Consider the following 18,232-nt stretch of genomic DNA (forward strand, 5'->3'; position numbering starts at 1 on the left):
AGCTACAAACTGGGGCTGGTATCCAGCATCCACGATCACTCCCGGATGGTAAGGGGGAGCGGCGGGGGCGGCGGCGGCGGCGGTCCAGACGCCCTCTACTGGCGCGAACTCCGGAGGAAAGACGAGGCGGAAATCCGGGGGCATTGGGTAGTCGGGAGGCAGCGAGTAGTAGCTCCGGACGCTGCCGTCGAGCATCACGATCTGGTTGACGAGCAGCATTCCCAGGTGGTTAAAATCGCCACCGCCGCCACCATCGCCGCCATCGATTCTAGCGTCGTGTTGCTGCTGCTGCTGCTGCTGCTGCTGTTGCTGCTGATGGTGATGATGCTGGTGTTGGTGGCGGCGATTCTGGTGGCCTCGGAATTTGCCATCCCGGCCGCGCTGGAATCCCGGGCTGTCGCCACCGCCCTTCGACTTCTTGCTGGATTCCTCCCATCTCGACAGCCTGTCCCGCCGCTTGCCGTGATTCCCAGAGGAAGAAAATTTCGATACCTGAAATGACGGTCCTGGCGATGGCGCTGCCGCTGCCGCTGTCGACCTCTCCTCCATGCCCCTGTTTCGTGCCCTAGCTCCGCAATTCAGATTAGCGCTAAGTTAAAGCCTCTAGTCAACTATAGTCAACTTTCGTCAGCTCTAGCCAGCACATCTGTCAACATGGGTCAACCGGTTTTTTTGGATTCTTCATACTTGTCTCGTTCGTGCCCCGAAGGTTCTGTCGCTCTTTCCAAATCATCAAACAGCCTAAAGAATCTTTTTTTGCGAAAGATGTCAGGGAATATCCCTTATCGTTTGGTTGCCTTTGGAATTTCCACTAACTTTATATCCTCACATCTCTGCCAATTCTTTTGGACTAGCCTAGGGTGCTGGAATTATCTCTCAATTTGGAAAGCCATGGAGCAGCAGCAAGAAGATCAAGAGCTTCCAAGTAAATTCCCTTACATTTATGTACTTCACTCTAGCTTTGAGATCTGCAGATGGAAGCTTTGAAACCACTGATGCCAAGAAGGAGGCTCCAATTCCAGGTAAAGATCTGCCTCCAGATCCAGCTTAACAGCTTCTAAATCATATACAATTTTGGTTTGCTTTTCAGTAACTGCAAAACTGGTCATGGATGTACAAGAATGCTCTCAAGATGATGATCAATCTCCCATCGAGGAAGTCCGCCTCACAGTTCCCACCACCGATGACACTTCACTTCCGGCTCTAACTTTCAGGACCTGGACTCTTGGGATCCTCTCCTGCTTGATCCTCTCTTTCATCAACATGTTCTTCTCTTACAGGAGGCAGCAGCTGAGCGTGAGTGGCTTGACAGCACAAATTGTCACTCTTCCACTGGGGAAGCTCATGGCTGCCACGCTTCCCACTCAAAAGATCCTGGTCCCAGGCTTGAATTGGGGCTTTTCTCTGAATCCCGGGCCTTTCAACGTCAAGGAGCATGTGTTAATCACCATCTTTGCAAATGCTGGGGCGGGGGGAGCGTATGCAGTTCATATTGTCACAAGTCTCAAGGCGTTTTACAACAGGCAGGATTTTCCATTCTTTGTTGGACTGCTGGTGACACTCACCACGCAAGTAAGCTCTTCCCTTTTGAAGGCATTCATTGATTCTTGATTTGTTTGTTCACGTGCGATGCTTTTTTGATAAGATTGTGGGCTTCGGTTTTGCCGGAATGTTCAGAAAGTTCCTTGTCGAGCCCGCACACATGTGGTGGCCCCAAAATCTCGTCCAGGTCTCATTATTCAGGCAAGTACCTTGAATTTTTCAAGCATGAAGTTCAATAGTAACACATTTTTCATCCAGGACTTTACACGAGCCAGAAAAGAGGGTCAAAGGTGGTCTGACCAGGATCAATTTCTTTACCATTGTCTTCCTCACCAGCTTTGCATACTATTTGCTCCCGGGTTATCTCTTTGCAACGCTATCCTCTATTTCATGGGTATGCTACATATGGCCAAAGTCCATTATTGCTCACCAATTAGGGTCTGGGTTGGCGGGCTATGGACTTGGAGCCATTGGTCTTGACTGGTCAACAGTAGCGGGATTCCTGGGCAGTCCGCTGGCATCCCCATTTTTTGCTATCGCCAACACTATGGTGGGATTTATCGTCACCCTCTATGTTCTTGCCCCCGTGGCATATTGGGGCTATGACATGTATGGGGCAAAGAAATTCCCCCTTCTCTCCCTCCAGCTGTTTGACTCGGATGGCCAGGTGTACAATCGGACACGTATCACCACCTCGGCCTTTGATCTGGACACGGTGGCATATAACAACTACAGTCGCCTCCACATCAGCACCATCTTTGTCTTCACGTACGGCATTAGCTTTGCCATGCTGACGGCCAGCGTGACGCACGCCATCCTCTTCCACGGAAAGTAAGCTTCGTTTAAAAATTTTCCCGCTTAAAATTCCCGCGCTTTTCCTAAGAGCCCTAAATTTTGGCGCAGGACGATATGGAGGACGCTCCGGGCGATGGAGGACGCGCGCCCCGACATCCATGCCAAGCTGATGAGGAAGTACAAGCGAGTGCCGACGTGGTGGTATGGCTCGCTGCTGGTGATGACGATCGCGCTGTCGGTGATTGCGTGCGAGGTCTACAACAACGATTTGCAGCTCAGATGGTGGGGGGTCCTCTTTTCGGTCGGATTGTCGTTCCTCTTCTGCCTTCCAATCGGTGTCCTGCTGGCCACCACGAATCAGGTTCGTGAAATCCTTCCCCCGATTCTAGGCTGCTGAGGTAAATTTCCCAAATTTCCAGTCTCCGGGCCTCAATGTCATCTCCGAGTACCTCATCGGCTACATTTATCCTAACAAGCCGATCGCTAACGTGCTCTTCAAGACCTATGGCACGATCACGGTCTACCAGACGACGTCCTTGCTCAGTGACTTTAAGATCGGGCACTACATGAAAATCCCGCCAAGGTCCATGTTCATAGCACAGGTAAAAAGCTCCTATCCTTTTACAAAACGAGATTTTACTTGTTCTTCCAGATCGTTGGAACAATGCTGGCATCCATGACGTATCTGGGCACGGCATGGTGGCTGCTGGAGACCGTCCCAAACATTTGCAATCGCCACATCAAAGGGAACGTGTGGACTTGCCCGGGCGACACCATCTTCTACGACGCTTCAGTGATCTGGGGGCTCATTGGTCCACAGCGAATTTTTGGCGACCTTGGTCTCTACAAGTCCCTCAACTGGTGCTTCCTCTTGGGCGCCATAGCTCCAGTAATCCACTGGGTGCTCACCAAAGTCTTCCCCACTGTGGAGTGGCTCAAGTACGTCGTGGTTCCGGTTCTCATCGGCGGCGCCGGCGCCATGCCTTACGCGACGGCCGTGAATTACTGGAGCTGGTTCGTGGTGGGCTTCTTCTTCAATTACTTCATCTTTAGAACGAGGAAGAAATGGTGGCAACGGCACAACTACATCCTCTCGGCAGCTCTCGACGCAGGCGTGGCTTTCATGGGAGTTTTCATCTACGCATTCCTCAGCATCAACAGCAAGAAAGTAACTTGGTGGGGGAATGTGCAGCTCGACGATCAGTGTCCTCTGGCAACTTGTCCGACAGCTCCTGGGATCAAGGTCGATGGCTGCCCAGTCCATTGAAGAACAAAAATCAAGCCGAAAACTGGTAAGATGACCGTGAATGACTGATTACTAAACTAAACAGCCCGCGACTCCAGCAAGAAAAACGATCACATTATTCATGCCGAAGGAGAAAACGAAGGGAGAAACACTCACCTCGGCTATCCGCGGAAAAAAACTAAAGAAAAAAAGAGTTCTCTCCGTCTCATCTCCGTCTCCGTGGTCTCGGTGATCATATTGCTGCTGCTAAAACAGTGAGCGTGAATCCAACCTTTGGTCTGGTGGTTTTGAGGGCCTTGGTGTTGACCTCCGCGTACATCCCAAAGTTGATCAAGGGATTGGGCTCGTACTGGAGCAACGCCGCCAGCATCCCGTGGTTGTCGACCCGGGACTTGATGGTGGTGAAGTTGTCCATCTTGTACGAGGTTCCAAGCATCGCCGTTGTCAACTTTCGGTCGAGCTTGTGGTTGAGATGGCAGGCCCACGCCACCTTCTTGTTCAACGCTTGGGAGCAGTACAAATCCACCGATTTGCCGTTCTTTGGATCGACGAGAAGCGCTCCGGACACGTCCGGGGAAAAGAATCCTAGCCCTGCGAGATAAAAGTTTGCGCAAAGCTTGAAGAAGAACACGAGCGAAAGAGAAACGAAGGTCTGTTACCTGCTGTTGAGCCTATGAGTCGGTTGCTTTGCGGGTCGTAAACCAGCGAGCCTCCAAGCGTGAGCTTGGAAGTTCCAAAGTTGGCAGAGACTTCCATGGAGGGCTTGGCCTTGAAGCCATTCAAGGTGGCCGTCAAGGCTGCTCGATCGTGGAAGTATTGCAAGTGAGTCTTCCCGGAGTTGACAGCTCCTGGAACAGCCGTGGACAAAGAAACCTTGAGGCCTGGAATAACTTCGTCATACGTGGTGTTGGCAGTAATCTGGAAACTCAAAAGTTAGCAAGGCATTGAAGATAGAACAAAAGAAAGAAGAAAAAAGAGGTGAAATAACGATGGGCTATCAAAAGAGTTCTAGCGAAGCAATGGGGCAGAAAGAAAGATTGGAGAGCGAACCTGGCATAAGTTACTGGCGGAGACCTCGGCTTGCATCGCGTCCCTCTTCAAGGAGCAACTCATGACTCCCACCACGGTGCCCTCCAACATGGTAGCAGTGGTGGAAACGGTGGCGCCGTTGGGGGCAAGATACGAGAGCATCAACATATGCCCCGCGCTGAAACCCTTTTGGAGGAGATCGCGCGCCTGCTTGCCGACATCGCTGTAGAGCACCGGCCCCGATCCCTTGCCTCCGGCGCCCATGATCAATCACTCGATGGACCGAGAGAGGGGAGAGATTGAAGAAGCCGAGGCGAGGGCGCGATTAGGGTTCTTCACACCACCGCGCTCGCATTTGCTGGCTTCTTGCATGGAAAAAAACCCAACGAACTGTAAGGCACCTGGGCATGACACGTGTTTCTGGAATTTTGGCTTTGTGGAGCGATCTCGGTGGTTGATTTTAACGGTGAGATTTGCGCTTTAGGGCTAGGGCAAAATCTCTTTTCAGTGCACGAGGCTATGGCGGGAGGGGTTTAAGGCGCGCGCTCGCCTCCATGCGATGTGGATCCGGTATTTTGTTGTGAAGCTTACGCATTCGATCGCCACTGCTGCCAAGGTATGGAACATCAAAATCCTCGCCGATCGCGCCCGGCAATGGCTTAGTGTTCTCGCAGAGCTATGACAAGGGACAAATCAATGAAAAGCAACTAGGCGATAGAATCTGGAAGAACTTGTTTCAGGGCAGGCTCACATTCTTCCACCATGTCAAAGGCGAGCAAATGGCTCCCACCTTCAAGAGCCAGGGAGAGACTCTACTCGTGAGATCGGTACCTCTTCCATCTTCTAGGCAAGACTAGCTCTATTTTCTTGCTACTTTCTTACTCACTCTTCCTGGATTTTGATCAAAGGTGTATCTTCATCGGTGACGTTGTCGTCTTTAAAGATCCTCAGGATACCGCGCAAGCTCTTGTGCGCAGAGTGGCGGCCCTGGAGGGCGATGAGCTTGTTTCTACCGATGAGAAGGACGAGCCTTTCACTCTCGAGGAAGGGCAGTGCTGGGTGGTCTCTGATAACGAGGCCTTGAGTTCAAAGGTAGCTCTCTCTCTTTTGTTGTTACTAGCTGAGAACTCTACAATGGTGACCAGGAAGCTTACGATAGTAGAACTTTCGGACCATTGCCAATGAAGAACATCTTCGGCCGAGCAATCTACTGCAGCCACTCCGCTGTTGATCACGGTCACGTTCTTAACAGGTAGATGGTTCCATGTCTCTTTTCTTTTGTCACTCTCAAGTTTCTTGTATAGCTCCGAAGCAATGCACAAAGATACTCCTGTTGTTGCCGTGGAGCTTGACCTGGAGGAGCTAAGGAAGCAAGCTTGAAGGCTTGATGAAGGAACCGAGAAATCAAAGGTGGTAATAAGACAGCAAGTCCTCATCAGTTTCTCGGGTCAGTTTCGTTTTACAAAAACAGCCTTGCACTGCGTGCTCCAAAGCTTTTCTCTGGGGCCAACGTTGTACTTGTTTACTCTGCTTCAATGCCTACGCCGTTTGTAGCGATGACGCTCACTCGAGTGATGTCGTTCTCTCCGGTCACTTTGGTAGCCTGCATCTCGACGTCCCCTCTCGGGCTCCCGGCAGTGTTTCCGTTTGATCCGCTTGTGTTTTCTCGTCTCATACTTCCCCGTCTCACGCTGCTGAAAGCTCCTCTTGCGTTTTCTCGAGTGCTGCTGATGATGATCCGTCTCATACTCCTGGACTTTCTCGATTCATCAGTGTCGTACATTCTCGTCTCATACCTTGTCAAGTGATCCATCTCAGTGTTCGTCCCATACCTTTTCAAATAACCCGTCGGCTGGTCATAGCGCTTTATGGTTCCATGTCTCCTCGAACTCGATGGCTGCCTTGTATCCATTTCAGGATCTGTGCTTTCGACTATGCCCTTCCCTCTCGAGCTTGATCCGGATTCTATATGTAGCCACCTCTCGCCTTTGCTCGACTTCACAGAGAGCTTGAGCTTCGAGTAGAAATCCCAATCGCGGCTATCCTCCGTGATCAAGGGCTGTCCTATCGGGTTGCTTCGCACGAAGTCTCGAACGTCTGGGACATCAATCAGCTTCGTCAAGTATCCCTGGAGTGCGGGTAGAAAATCGTCTGCGGAGGTGGTGGTTTCCATAGCCGAGTATGGAAGAGCCAGCACCGCTGTATGGTCCTGGATGGCCACAGTCCATTACTGCATGAAAGTATGAAAAGAAAGAGAAACTTACGGGGTTTCGCAGTACTTTGTGTGGACTGTCATCGATGAGAAGCGTGTTCCAGGGTCCATACTCGCCTTTGTCCCAGGGAACGTCCGGCTTAGAACTCTCCCACACTTTTTTCAGCTCCTTGAGGAAGAGGGGCTTGAACTTGTTGTCGAGACATTTCACTCCAGTATCAGTGCACCATTTCTGGCTCTGTTACAAGAAAAAGAGAGCGAAAAAGACTAAATGATCGTGAACTTCCCGACGAAGCGAACCATACCCAGATGAACGCAAGCAATTTTTTGGATTCCCCTAGTATCAAGTTTACCATTCCCATTACATTGTGCCTAAAAAGAAATTCTTAGAACTAAGAAAGAATGGTGTGTTAAGTTTAGAGCTTACTCTTTGGCAGAGGACCAAACAGCGACGTGAAAATGCCGCAAGCAGAACTGGAGAAACTCCTCGCAATGGGGCCTCCTATACACTGGGAGCGCATTGTCACACAAGAAACAACCAAGGGTTTGAAGACTCACCAAGAAATCGCCCCACCACGGCATCGTGCAATCGCGGAGGCCGATCCTCCTTCATGAAATAGGTGTCGACGAGCAGGCCATTGACGTCGAGAATCAGCAGCTTCTTCTTCCCCGCGCCGTTACCGCTGGCGCTGCCGCCATCGCCATCGCCTTCTCGATCCATTGCCTCCAGCCCTAAAATAAGAAGAAATTTAGGGTTTATAAAGAAGTGAAACGATGGACGAGGGGAGCGAGGGCGACGACGCATTGCCCGCGGCCTCGCTCCTCGCTACCGACGTGGAGATCGAAGGTACGAAGAATGCGCCGGCATCGCTGCCCCCGCGCAAGCGCCATCTCATCGGCCTGAAGAACAACGGGATTAGCAACAGCAGCGCTCCAATTGCGACTGGAATTCTTCCTCCTCCTCCTCCTCTCTCGCCCTCCCGGATTTGCCCCGATGGTCTCGTGGTTTTTCTCTCGGAGGGCGCGCTCCTGGAAGCCATGGAGAAGAAGGATCCCCTCGAGGCTTGCGTGAGGTGTGGAGACAGGGAAGGCAGCGGTGCCTGGCGGCGAGTGAAAGATGGAGGGATTTATCAGTTCTTGTGTAGAGCGTGCACGCTTCTCTACATGGGATGCCCCCACTGCTTGGTGGTCTTCCAAGAAAATGCCGGCAGTGGAGAAGATTGGATCGCTTGCTGCCGCTGCCAAAGATCCGTGCATGCCCGCTGTGAGACGGAGGCGAATCCAGCATCGCTGCCGCTGGAGCCGCCAACTTTCGTTTGCTGCGAGTGTAGGAGGGGTGAAGAACAGCCGAGTGTAAAGAAGCCGCGGGCGATTGATATGATCCAGGGGCACCAAGAACAGGAGCTCGAAAGAAGTCCCGAGGATGTTCTTGCCGCTGCTCGAGACGCGGCGGCGCAGGCTCTCAAGGCGGCCGTCACTGCCAAGGCTGCTGCCGCTGCCAAGGCCGCGGCTGCCGTCAAGGCCGCCATGCTCGCTAGGAACGCTCTCAACAACGCAGCGCTCGCGGCAAAAGAGGATCTTTTGATCGCCAAGAGCTTGGGCGAGTGTCCGGATGATCCAGAGGAAGGAATGGAAGCTCCAGTTCTTCCTCCTCCAGCAGAGAAAGCCAAGACGGCCGAAGAGATCGACGAGGATTTTGCTCGTCAGCTTCACAGGGAGATGAACAGCTCTACGAGGAACGCTCAACGAAAGATCTAAAGAACAGCTCTCCAGATTTTCCATTCTTTGCGACTCGCGCGAAAGTTTTGGCTCCACGCATGAAAATCATCTCAGGTACAAGGCTTTTTTCCTTCATCGCTCTGATGTTCTTGGTTTTCTTTGCGTGACACAGGTCATTCGATCGATCATCACAATTGTCTATACACACACGAAAAGAATCAAGGAGATCGTTCTTTGTATAAGATTTTTTTGTAAAGATATTTGCCGCGCCTTTGTGGAGAGATTTTAGGGCTAGGTTTTAATGTTTAAGGTATGCAGCGGGATCATTGGCATTGGCGTGAGGAAGAGAGCTGGATCGATCGGCTCTGGAGCCGGTCTTCTCGCAATCTCGTGTCGTTGGATCAATGGAGCTGCCGGCAGTCGATTCAATAGCGATGACGGCGGCAAGAGGTACAGCGTCATCAAGATCGACAAGAATGGGGTTTGGGAGACGTTATCGCTCAGCTTGACTGAATTGGTGAGTTTAGATATAGTTTTTTCAATGGAGAGAATTAAAAATGTTGCTGCTTTAGGGGATCCATCCGAGAGATATGGATGTGATCACTGGGAATTCTTTCATTCCAAGTCGAGCGACGCTCGCATTGCGGTATGACAAGGTAAAGCTATGAGTGTTTGTTTTTCTTTTGTGATATAAAACTTTGTGTAGGTGTTGGTGAGGATGGAAAACGTCAGAGCCCTTGTTTCCAGAGATTTTTGTCTGCTCTTTGATGCACACAGGAGGTTTTGTATCCTTTTTTTCCTTCATATTCGGTTGATGTTTGTTCTTGTGTTTACATACTTTTGTTTTGTTTTGTAGACGCCAGCCGCGAGAAGCTGTCGTTCCAACTAAGAAAGTGGAAACAGACGTGACACACAAGTTAGGGACAGTTTTTTTTTTTGAGAATTTCACACTGTTTTTGCTAATGCAAACGTTCTCAGAGCAGCTAGGGATGCTTTTGCAACTTCACTGGCTAGGTATGCGAGGGATACGCCAAACTCTCATATGGACCAAATGCCTTTCCACCTCCGGATGATGGAATGCCTGTTTGAAGAAACTAGCAACTTTTTCAACCAGAAAGTTGAAAGGTAAAGGCCAGGCTCGCAGCTTTCTACTTGACCACTTTTACAAGATTGACAGTGGTTGCGGAACGGGCACTCGAGGATTTAACCCTTGGCGTTAGTACTGGTCGGTATGTACAGCCGCGACATTATGTTATTTTCTTTCGTTTTCTCGTTTTAATGCGTTTGTATACAGGTTGCAGAGACTGCTGCCACTGAAACGATCGCTGACAGAAGTGGAACATGACATCAGGGATACGCACGAAGTTATGGACCAGGTTATTCTCTTCTTTGAAAAGTCCTAGAAACGTTATTATGCGCGTTTTTGGAAATTTTCCAGGTTTTGAACAGTGAGGAAATGCTTCGGTCATTCTGCCTGGAAGTCCCTGCAAGGTCATTTATGTCTTCTTTTTCGTAGATGCTGCTTTCTTCTGATTTTTTCGTTTCCGGCAGTTGTGTAGATGTTGACTCTGAGAAAGCAAAGGCCAAGGTTCGCCAACTAGCTGCAGACATGCTATTTACATACTTGAGAGAGGTGAGTCTGTGGTAGATTATACATTCGTACCTAAGTACTGTTTTTGAGGCTAGATTGACGACGCTGGCGCTGTTCTGGAAGAGTTGAGGAAGGAAATGGATGCGGCTCAAGAGGTCTTTGACTGGGTTTTCTCCGTTTTTTAAGTTTTGTCTTTGTCGCTATGGCAGGTTTGGGAGCTAGGCCTGGATGCTACACGAAACCGTATTATCACTACCAACCTATACATTAGTTTTGCCACACTGTCATTCAGTCTGTAAGATTATGGCATTATTTTTTTCTTTACAAGCTCCTGGTCGTTGATACATGGTGCTGGTTTTGCAGGGCAACTTTACCTGGCAGCTTTTTTGGCATGAACGTCACCAAGTACGCAGCATATAAGTCTTCTCTTTCGGAATGCAAAGTTTTAATTCTCTCTATTCTATTCCAGTGGCTGGGAGAACGATCTCAATATGTTCCGGCTGATAGCAGGAACAACCCTGTGTACAGCAACAATCCTTGGCGTAGCGCTGATAGTTGGATTCCGAGTTTGGCCCCGTTTTGTGGACAGACGCCGTGCACAGGTTATACTTAACTCTTGGTAAAATAACGAAGCTCAAATCGATGGTGACAGGAACATGCGGCACTCCTTGATCTACTTCAGCATATCGATGACATTGAAGAGATTTTCAGGGACATTGAGCTAAAAGGTATCAACTTCTGCGCTAATTAGCACACACTAGTAACAGTGGGACTTTGTTCTTTTAGCTGGAGGCCGCAACATTTCCAAAGAGCAATTCCATCAAATTCTCCGGAGCCATCCTTCCTCGCGTTTCATGCGACAGGTTTGGGAATTATCATATCCTTGGGAACGTTTGGGCTTACATAATTCTTCGCTGGCATGCACAGAGGGAGATCGATTTTTTATTCCGCATGTTCGACAGGAATCAGGACAGCTACCTCGAGGCAAGTCAAAAGTCAAGTTTGATGTGAGATGAAATGTGCTTTTTGCTACAGGCCTCTGAGAGGAAGTTTACGTCGCAAAGGATGCCAAAGGCTGGCTAGTCAGTCACGACATAAATAACGTTTACACCTCAAACTTCGACGAGACCGAGAAAACTGAAAGACATAACGTGGACACGATCAAAACGCGAAGAGTGGTGGAAACACGAAGTGGTCGGCCGCCAGGGAAAGAGAATAAAGAGGGACGCCGAGTCAAAAAAACGGCGGTGGATCTTCGCTGCCTACCCTTCCTTTTTCGCGTAAGTGGGAACAGCAGCGCTACGTGACAGGGATTCTTATCGTCAAAAGCATTGAGTATGTGGTAACGACGTTTTGCAAAAGGAGATTCAGCATCCACGTGATTTATTTAGGCGAAGACAACGTTCCTTGCGTTGAGGCATCCTTGTCTTTGGTCGTTCGTACGTACGTACATAGAATGTTCATATTATCAGGAGAATATATTTTGGGAAAGGAATATATTTTGGCATTTACGCCTGAGAGGATTGACCCTTGACCAAGCGACAGCGCCGGGTCAATTATGGTGGACTGTTTGTTCGAGTCGGGCTTGGATTGTATCGGCCAGCCACGCTACAGTATGTCAACAGTTAAATTGACTAGATGTCAAAGACAGTCAACAGCCTGCAGCATGGAATATACTCCGGAGTTGGTGAGAACTGTGAGTGCGCAGCCATTGTTGTTTTAGTTTGATAAGAATCGTTTCTCTAGTGGAATTCCCTGGAGTCCACGTCACTGTCCAGATCACCGCAATTCCTGCATGGCACTGCCACGCGGCCATAATTGAGTGACGTGTTTGGAACACGTGTGGTTGACCGAGGGGCTCGGCTTGTAAATTTTAAAAAGGCTTGCAAGCGGGCAGGCCGTGTCTTCCCTAGAGACGCGCTCAAGAGAGAGCGGCGGGCATCTCTTATCCTCTCCTCCTCCCTCCCTCCTCCATTGAGCGGCATCTCCTCCCTGATCGATCGATCGCGGCCAGGCGCGGCGGGCGAGCAGGAGAGATCTTGCGCCACAGCACTTGGATTCTTGGAGCCTGATCAGGTGGGAAATATTTCGCGAAATCGCGAGGTATTTCGATCGCCGTTCTTCGAGAACGAGCGCAGTTCCCCCGGGGTGCCACAGATTTACGCGAGAATGACAGGGATTTGAGCGCCAGGGCAGCGATCTGGGGAAATCGTCGTTCTTGAAATACCATGGCGCACTCTGGTAAGTTCGAGCACATCGATGCGTGGGGGAACAACAGCCGGCGCGGCAGCCTGCGCAGTAGCAGCGTCCGCAACTGGGGGATCGGCCCCGAGAGCGTCTTCAGCCGATCTTCCACCTCGCGGACGGTTCCCGCGGCGAACGACGATGAGGAGGCTCTCCGGTGGGCCGCGCTGGAGAAGCTGCCCACGTATGATCGGCTGCGCACCACGATCCTCAAGAACCTCCAGGGCAGCCGGGTTGTCCACCAGGAAATCGATGTGCGGAATTTGGGGCCGCTGGAGCGCCAGATCCTCATGGACAATCTCATCCAGGCCACCGAGGAAGACAATGAGAAGTTCCTCAAGAAGCTCCGCAATCGAATCGACAGGTTAGAGCCATCCGGCTACTCACTCTTGCGCTTGATTGCTCAAGGCGATCTTCTTGGATGGCAGAGTTGGGATCGAGCTGCCCACCACCGAGGTGCGCTTCGAGAATGTGACGATCAATGCGGAATGCATGGTGGGAGGAAGAGCGCTGCCCACACTCTGGAACGCTGTCAGGAACACGGCAGAGGTACCAAAGATTCATAGTTTTTTCACTTGAGTTTTGATTCATGGGGGATTCGTTGATTGCCCAGATGCTCCTCGGTGTCGTGGGAATCTCTACTGGAAAAAGCACCACTCTTACAATCCTCAAGGATGTGAGTGGAATCATCAAGCCTGGAAGGTACGATTCCAAAAGCAGAGAAAACAGGGACTGAAACATCTCATTGGCGCTGGCAGAATGACGCTCTTGCTTGGTCCTCCGAGCTCAGGAAAAACGACATTGCTACTTGCATTGGCTGGAAAATTGGACCCAACTCTCAAGGTAGATGACATTTCCTCCTAGGGCTCTTGGCTTTTTTTCTGATGCTCTCGTGCAGACGAGGGGACAAGTCACATACAATGGCTACGAGCTTGACGAGTTCGTTCCGCAAAAGACGTCGGCTTATATCAGCCAGCACGATCTACACGTCGGTGAGATGACTGTTCGCGAGACACTGGAGTTCTCAGCAAGATGTCAAGGAGTCGGTACTCGATATGGTGAGCTAAAACTTTTGGTGCCTTTTAGGAATGTGTCTAATCCTAGAGCTTGTTCTGCGTTCCTAGAGTTATTAGCGGAGCTTGCGAGACGAGAAAAGGAAGCGGGGATTCTTCCCGATGCCCACATTGATCTCTACATGAAGGTAAAGTCGGAACGGCGTTTTCTTCACTGTTTTTTTTTTTTTTGCTGAAGCGGACTTTTCTTCTTATCTTTTTGCTGTAGGCCACAGCCACTGAAGGTGTCCAGAATGCCATTATCACTGACTACACTTTGAAGGTTAGCTTTCTGGACAAGAAAATTCGTTATCTTTGGATGAGCTAATCGCTCTTTTCCATATTTGCAGATTCTTGGCCTTGATGTCTGTGCGGACACGATGGTGGGAGACGACATGAGACGTGGAATTTCCGGAGGGCAGAAAAAGCGAGTCACCACAGGTATGCGAGAAAGAAAAGCCGCTCTAGAATTTGTTTATAATTTGTTTATCTTTACCTTTGCCAGGAGAAATGATAGTTGGGCCTACGAAGACTTTGTTCATGGACGAGATCTCAACAGGCCTTGACAGCTCCACCACCTTCCAGATCGTGAAATGCCTCCAGCAATTTGCTCACGTTATCGAAGGGACCGTGTTCATGTCACTCCTCCAACCAGCGCCCGAAACTTTCAATCTCTTCGACGACATCATTCTCCTTTCAGAGGGTCAGATTGTGTATCAAGGCCCGAGGAAGTACGTAATGGAGTTTTTCGAGAGCTGTGGGTTCAGGTGTCCCGATCGGAAAGGCATTGCGGACTTTCTGCAGGAGGTGAGTGCGAAATTTGATCTTTATTCTGGCTTTGACTTATTCCGTGAGTTTTTTGCTGTGCTGTTTGATCAGGTAACTTCTCGCAAAGACCAGCAGCAATACTGGGCTGATAGTCGTCGACCATACAAATACATTTCCGTTAAAGAATTCACTGAAAGATTCAAACAATTTCACGTTGGACAGCAGTTGACCGCGGAACTCAAGCATCCATACCACAAGTCCAGCAGCCACAAAGCAGCTCTAGTCTTCAAAAGATACTCTGTGAGCAACCTGGAACTTTTCAAAGCAGGATTTGCTAAAGAGTGGTTGCTGGTGAAGCGAAATTCTTTCGTCTACGTCTTTAAATCCGTGCAGGTATGAATTTCCTTTGGTTTCGTTTTTGTAATCTGGTGTTATGCTTTGTTATAGATTGTTATTATGGCTTTCGTTGCCATGACCGTTTTCTTGCGAACGAGAATGCATCAAAGAAATCTCAACGACGCAAATGCTTACCTGGGGGCCTTATTTTTCTCGCTCATCACCATCATGTTTAACGGATTCTCTGAGGTTTCAATCACTATCACTCGCCTTCCCGTGTTTTTCAAACAGCGAGACTTGCTCTTTCATCCGGCATGGGCTTACACGCTACCAACTTATGCGCTGAGCCTTCCATTTGCAGTGATTGAGTCCTTCATATGGACTGCCATGACTTATTATGTCGAGGGGCTCGCACCCGAGGCCGGACGGTAAGTCTTCTACAAGCTTTTCTCATGCAGGTGAATGAAGTTTTTATCTCGTAGATTTTTCAAGCACTTTCTAGTGCTCCTGCTTGTGCATCAAATGGCATCGTCACTTTTCCGCTGCATTGCGGGTTTGTGCCGGACTATGATCATCTCGAACACCGGAGGAGCCTTTTCGCTACTTGTCGTGTTCGTGCTTGGAGGATTCATTATATCAAAAGGTACTTGGCTGCTACAAACTCCAGCTAACCTCAACGAGCTTCTCTTACAAAATTTCAGATAGAATTCCGTCGTGGTGGATATGGGGTTACTGGATTTCTCCTCTAACATATGCAGACAGTGCAATCAGTATCAACGAGCTGCTAGCGCCTCGCTGGCGACAGGTGCGCGACGTTATTTGAGATTATAGGAAATCCAACGTCTTTTTTTTTTTTTTCTTGTACAGCCCGTGGTGAACTCAACGCTTACGCTGGGTGTCAAAGCTCTTCGAGACAGATCGTTTCAGTATAGAGGCTATTGGTTCTGGATTGGTGTCGCGGCTTTAGTTGGTTTTGTTACACTTTTCAACGTTATCTATACGCTGGCTTTGACATTCTTGAAACGTCAGTATACCACATTATTTGAAGCAAATTGGAGCTAACAGAACCGTCTTTATGAACAGCGCTCGGAAAGCCTCAGGCTGTTATCTCCGAGGAATCTATGGCAGAGATCCAAGCCAGCCAGCAAGGTATTGAATATGATCCGTACGCGAAATCCCGAGAACGTTCAAACAGGAGATCTTTCCCGCGCTCACTGTCTTCTACTGACGCGAACAACTTGGGCGGTTTGTATACTTGCTATCTGCGAGCTTCCAACTTGATGGTTTAATGGTTTTTCTTTCCTTCAGGTGTTCAGATGCAGAGAATCTCAATGGGGAGAGAAGACATGAATCTGGCAACCGTAGAGGGAGTTGCTCCAAAGCGGGGAATGATTCTACCTTTCACACCTTTGTCAATTTCGTTCAATGATATAAGCTACTTTGTTGACATGCCAGCGGTACGTGTTCATCTGGTTTCTGGTATAATGTTCTTTGACATGTTTCTCTTGACATCAGGAAATGAAGGAGCAGGGAGTTACGGAGCCGCGGCTTCAGCTGTTAAACAATGTGACTGGAGCTTTCCGTCCAGGGGTGCTGACTTCACTCATGGGTGTCAGTGGTGCTGGAAAAACAACACTGATGGACGTCCTGGCGGGAAGAAAGACTGGCGGCTACATCGAAGGCGATATCAGAATTTCTGGCTATCCCAAAAAGCAAGAAACTTTCGCGAGGATTTCAGGCTACTGTGAACAAAACGACATTCACTCGCCACAAGTGACCATTCGGGAGTCTCTCATATTTTCGGCGTGGCTGCGACTATCTAAAGACGTTGACGCCGACAGCAAAATGGTGAACGACTGCTTTACGCCGAATCTATCTTGATATGTTTTCGTTGCAGCAATTCGTCGACGAAGTTATGGAGCTGGTGGAATTAGAGAGCCTCGGGGACGCAATAGTTGGCCTTCCTGGAGTGACTGGACTATCCACTGAGCAACGCAAGCGTCTCACAATAGCCGTGGAGCTCGTAGCAAATCCTTCCATCATCTTTATGGACGAGCCAACGTCCGGGTTGGACGCAAGAGCTGCCGCAATCGTGATGAGAACGGTGAGGAACACAGTCGACACTGGAAGAACCGTCGTGTGTACCATCCACCAGCCGAGCATTGACATCTTCGAGGCCTTCGACGAGCTTCTCTTGTTGAAAAGAGGAGGGCAGGTTGTCTACGCTGGGCCGCTAGGCAGGAATTCCCAAAAGCTGATCGACTACTTCCAAGCGATCCCGGGAGTCCCGAAGATCAAAGACGGCTATAACCCCGCAACATGGATGCTTGAGGTGAGCTCAACGAGCGTGGAACAGAAAATGAACGTGGACTTTGCAAACATCTACTTGAACTCGTCACTCTACCAGTGAGTTTTCTAGTTTCTCTCTTACCTTGGCATGATCTTCTTTTTCTTACAGACGAAACAAGGCTCTTGTGAAGGAGCTGAGTGTCCCAGCTCCTGACAGGCGAGACCTCCACTTCTCAACGCAGTACTCTCAATCCTTTTACGGTCAGCTCAAGTCGTGCTTGTGGAAGCAAAACTGGACATACTGGAGGAGTCCCGATTACAACTGCGTCCGGTTCTTGTTCACAATCATGTCAGCGCTCTTGTTTGGATCGATCTTTTGGAACGTTGGACCAAAGAGGTAGAACATCTCTACTCATTTCCTCATGTTAACGCCGTTTTTGGAAACTCTACAGGAGTAGACAACAAGATCTCTTTAACGTGGCTGGTGCAATGTATGGTGCTACCATGTTTTTGGGGGTCAACAACTGCTCCACAGTCCAACCAGTTGTCGCCACCGAGAGAACTGTGTTTTACAGGGAGCGTGCTGCTGGAATGTACTCGGCCCTTCCTTATGCTCTAGCTCAAGTAAGTTTCTGCACTCCACACTATGTTTCATTCATTCACACTAAACTCTTGATCAGGTTCTTATCGAGATACCATACATTTTCCTGCAAACGATCTTCTACGCCGGCATCACGTACTCGATGATCAACTTCGAGTGGAGCGCTGCCAAGTTCATGTGGTACTTCTTCGTCATGTTCTTCACTTTCATGTACTTCACGTACTACGGCATGATGGCCGTGGCGATCACCCCAAACCACCAGGTCGCTGCCATCATGGCCTCTTCCTTCTACTCGCTCTTCAATCTCTTCTCGGGCTTTATGATTCCCAAGCCGGTAAGCTGCATCCATTCTTTTGCTTTCGTTTGTTTCCTCACAACGTTCCATTCCATTGCAGAGAATTCCAAAGTGGTGGATCTGGTACTATTGGATCTGTCCGGTTGCGTGGACAGTGTATGGCCTGATCGCGTCCCAATATGGAGACGATCTCACGCCTCTCACCACACCCGATGGCCGAGGCACGACCGTCAAGGCGTTTGTGGAGAGCTACTTTGGTTACGACCACGACTTTTTGGGTGCCGTCGGGGGTGTCTTGGTCGGTTTCTCGGTCTTCTTCGCCTTCATGTTCGCCTACTGTATCAAGTACCTCAACTTCCAACTGAGGTAGCTCTTCTTTTCCAATGAGCTTTGGGCTCAGCCAAGCAAAAGTTTGTGAGCTCATTACTAGGATGATACACTTTTGTAACATATGTATAAAAGATCAACAAAGCTTGAGAATTTCTTCATACAAGTTGAAACTTAGACCCGAGT

General features: G+C 49.5%; 7 protein-coding genes across 9 annotated transcripts; 5 read left to right on the forward strand and 2 right to left on the reverse strand.

Annotated features, from left to right (window-relative positions):
- Positions 1-817: 817 nt before the first annotated feature.
- On the forward strand, positions 818-3,789 carry LOC9639580 (oligopeptide transporter 7). Its single transcript, XM_002991365.2, has 8 exons — positions 818-925; positions 975-1,022; positions 1,091-1,572; positions 1,646-1,743; positions 1,801-2,373; positions 2,446-2,698; positions 2,757-2,939; positions 2,990-3,789. Exons 1-8 carry the CDS (start codon positions 892-894, stop codon positions 3,602-3,604), a joined length of 2,286 nt encoding a protein of 761 aa, XP_002991411.2. The 5' UTR covers positions 818-891; the 3' UTR covers positions 3,605-3,789.
- LOC9639527 (mitochondrial outer membrane protein porin 1) lies at positions 3,677-4,988 on the reverse strand. The gene is made up of 3 exons (XM_002991420.2): positions 4,634-4,988; positions 4,243-4,501; positions 3,677-4,174 (listed from the first exon to the last, which is right to left on the reverse strand). The coding sequence occupies exons 1-3, from the start codon at positions 4,874-4,876 to the stop codon at positions 3,816-3,818; spliced, it is 861 nt and encodes a 286-aa protein (XP_002991466.1). The 5' UTR covers positions 4,877-4,988; the 3' UTR covers positions 3,677-3,815.
- Positions 4,989-5,089: 101 nt separating this feature from the next.
- Positions 5,090-6,178, forward strand: LOC9639581 (chloroplast processing peptidase). The gene is made up of 5 exons (XM_002991366.2): positions 5,090-5,228; positions 5,287-5,459; positions 5,521-5,704; positions 5,758-5,864; positions 5,917-6,178. The coding sequence occupies exons 1-5, from the start codon at positions 5,172-5,174 to the stop codon at positions 5,990-5,992; spliced, it is 597 nt and encodes a 198-aa protein (XP_002991412.1). The 5' UTR covers positions 5,090-5,171; the 3' UTR covers positions 5,993-6,178.
- Positions 6,022-7,547, reverse strand: LOC9639528. 2 transcript variants are annotated; one of them, XM_024665193.1, is made up of 6 exons: positions 7,383-7,547; positions 7,252-7,333; positions 7,130-7,196; positions 6,877-7,062; positions 6,409-6,821; positions 6,022-6,363 (listed from the first exon to the last, which is right to left on the reverse strand). In XM_024665193.1, exons 1-6 carry the CDS (start codon positions 7,543-7,545, stop codon positions 6,135-6,137), a joined length of 1,140 nt encoding a protein of 379 aa, XP_024520961.1. In that variant the 5' UTR covers positions 7,546-7,547; the 3' UTR covers positions 6,022-6,134. The 2 variants fall into 2 exon arrangements, with proteins under 2 accessions (XP_024520961.1, XP_024520960.1); XM_024665192.1 differs by having other exon boundaries at positions 6,022-6,821.
- A 51-nt stretch (positions 7,548-7,598) lies between these two features.
- LOC112342796 lies at positions 7,599-8,793 on the forward strand. Its single transcript, XM_024665175.1, has 2 exons — positions 7,599-8,657; positions 8,716-8,793. Exon 1 carries the CDS (start codon positions 7,599-7,601, stop codon positions 8,580-8,582), a length of 984 nt encoding a protein of 327 aa, XP_024520943.1. The 3' UTR covers positions 8,583-8,657; positions 8,716-8,793.
- On the forward strand, positions 8,752-11,641 carry LOC9639582 (magnesium transporter MRS2-7). Its single transcript, XM_024665116.1, has 17 exons — positions 8,752-9,060; positions 9,116-9,199; positions 9,250-9,323; positions 9,400-9,459; positions 9,522-9,668; positions 9,713-9,772; positions 9,838-9,919; positions 9,982-10,034; positions 10,095-10,176; positions 10,230-10,289; positions 10,344-10,429; positions 10,498-10,539; positions 10,604-10,736; positions 10,787-10,862; positions 10,921-10,997; positions 11,062-11,118; positions 11,170-11,641. The coding sequence occupies exons 1-17, from the start codon at positions 8,845-8,847 to the stop codon at positions 11,215-11,217; spliced, it is 1,437 nt and encodes a 478-aa protein (XP_024520884.1). The 5' UTR covers positions 8,752-8,844; the 3' UTR covers positions 11,218-11,641.
- A 415-nt stretch (positions 11,642-12,056) lies between these two features.
- On the forward strand, positions 12,057-18,209 carry LOC9639529 (ABC transporter G family member 35). 2 transcript variants are annotated; one of them, XM_024665115.1, is made up of 22 exons: positions 12,057-12,742; positions 12,807-12,927; positions 12,992-13,080; positions 13,137-13,221; positions 13,277-13,436; positions 13,503-13,579; positions 13,660-13,713; positions 13,781-13,871; positions 13,936-14,237; positions 14,310-14,591; positions 14,646-14,962; positions 15,017-15,177; positions 15,236-15,339; positions 15,402-15,558; positions 15,618-15,779; positions 15,843-15,991; positions 16,050-16,382; positions 16,432-16,940; positions 16,993-17,220; positions 17,276-17,447; positions 17,504-17,758; positions 17,820-18,089. In XM_024665115.1, exons 1-22 carry the CDS (start codon positions 12,363-12,365, stop codon positions 18,087-18,089), a joined length of 4,458 nt encoding a protein of 1,485 aa, XP_024520883.1. In that variant the 5' UTR covers positions 12,057-12,362. The 2 variants fall into 2 exon arrangements, with proteins under 2 accessions (XP_024520883.1, XP_024520882.1); XM_024665114.1 differs by having other exon boundaries at positions 13,277-13,579; positions 17,820-18,209.
- The last annotated feature ends 23 nt before the right edge of the window (positions 18,210-18,232 follow it).

The sequence above is a fragment of the Selaginella moellendorffii genome, unplaced genomic scaffold (genome assembly GCF_000143415.4).
Source record: "Selaginella moellendorffii unplaced genomic scaffold, v1.0 SELMOscaffold_119, whole genome shotgun sequence".
Lineage (NCBI taxonomy): Eukaryota > Viridiplantae > Streptophyta > Lycopodiopsida > Selaginellales > Selaginellaceae > Selaginella > Selaginella moellendorffii.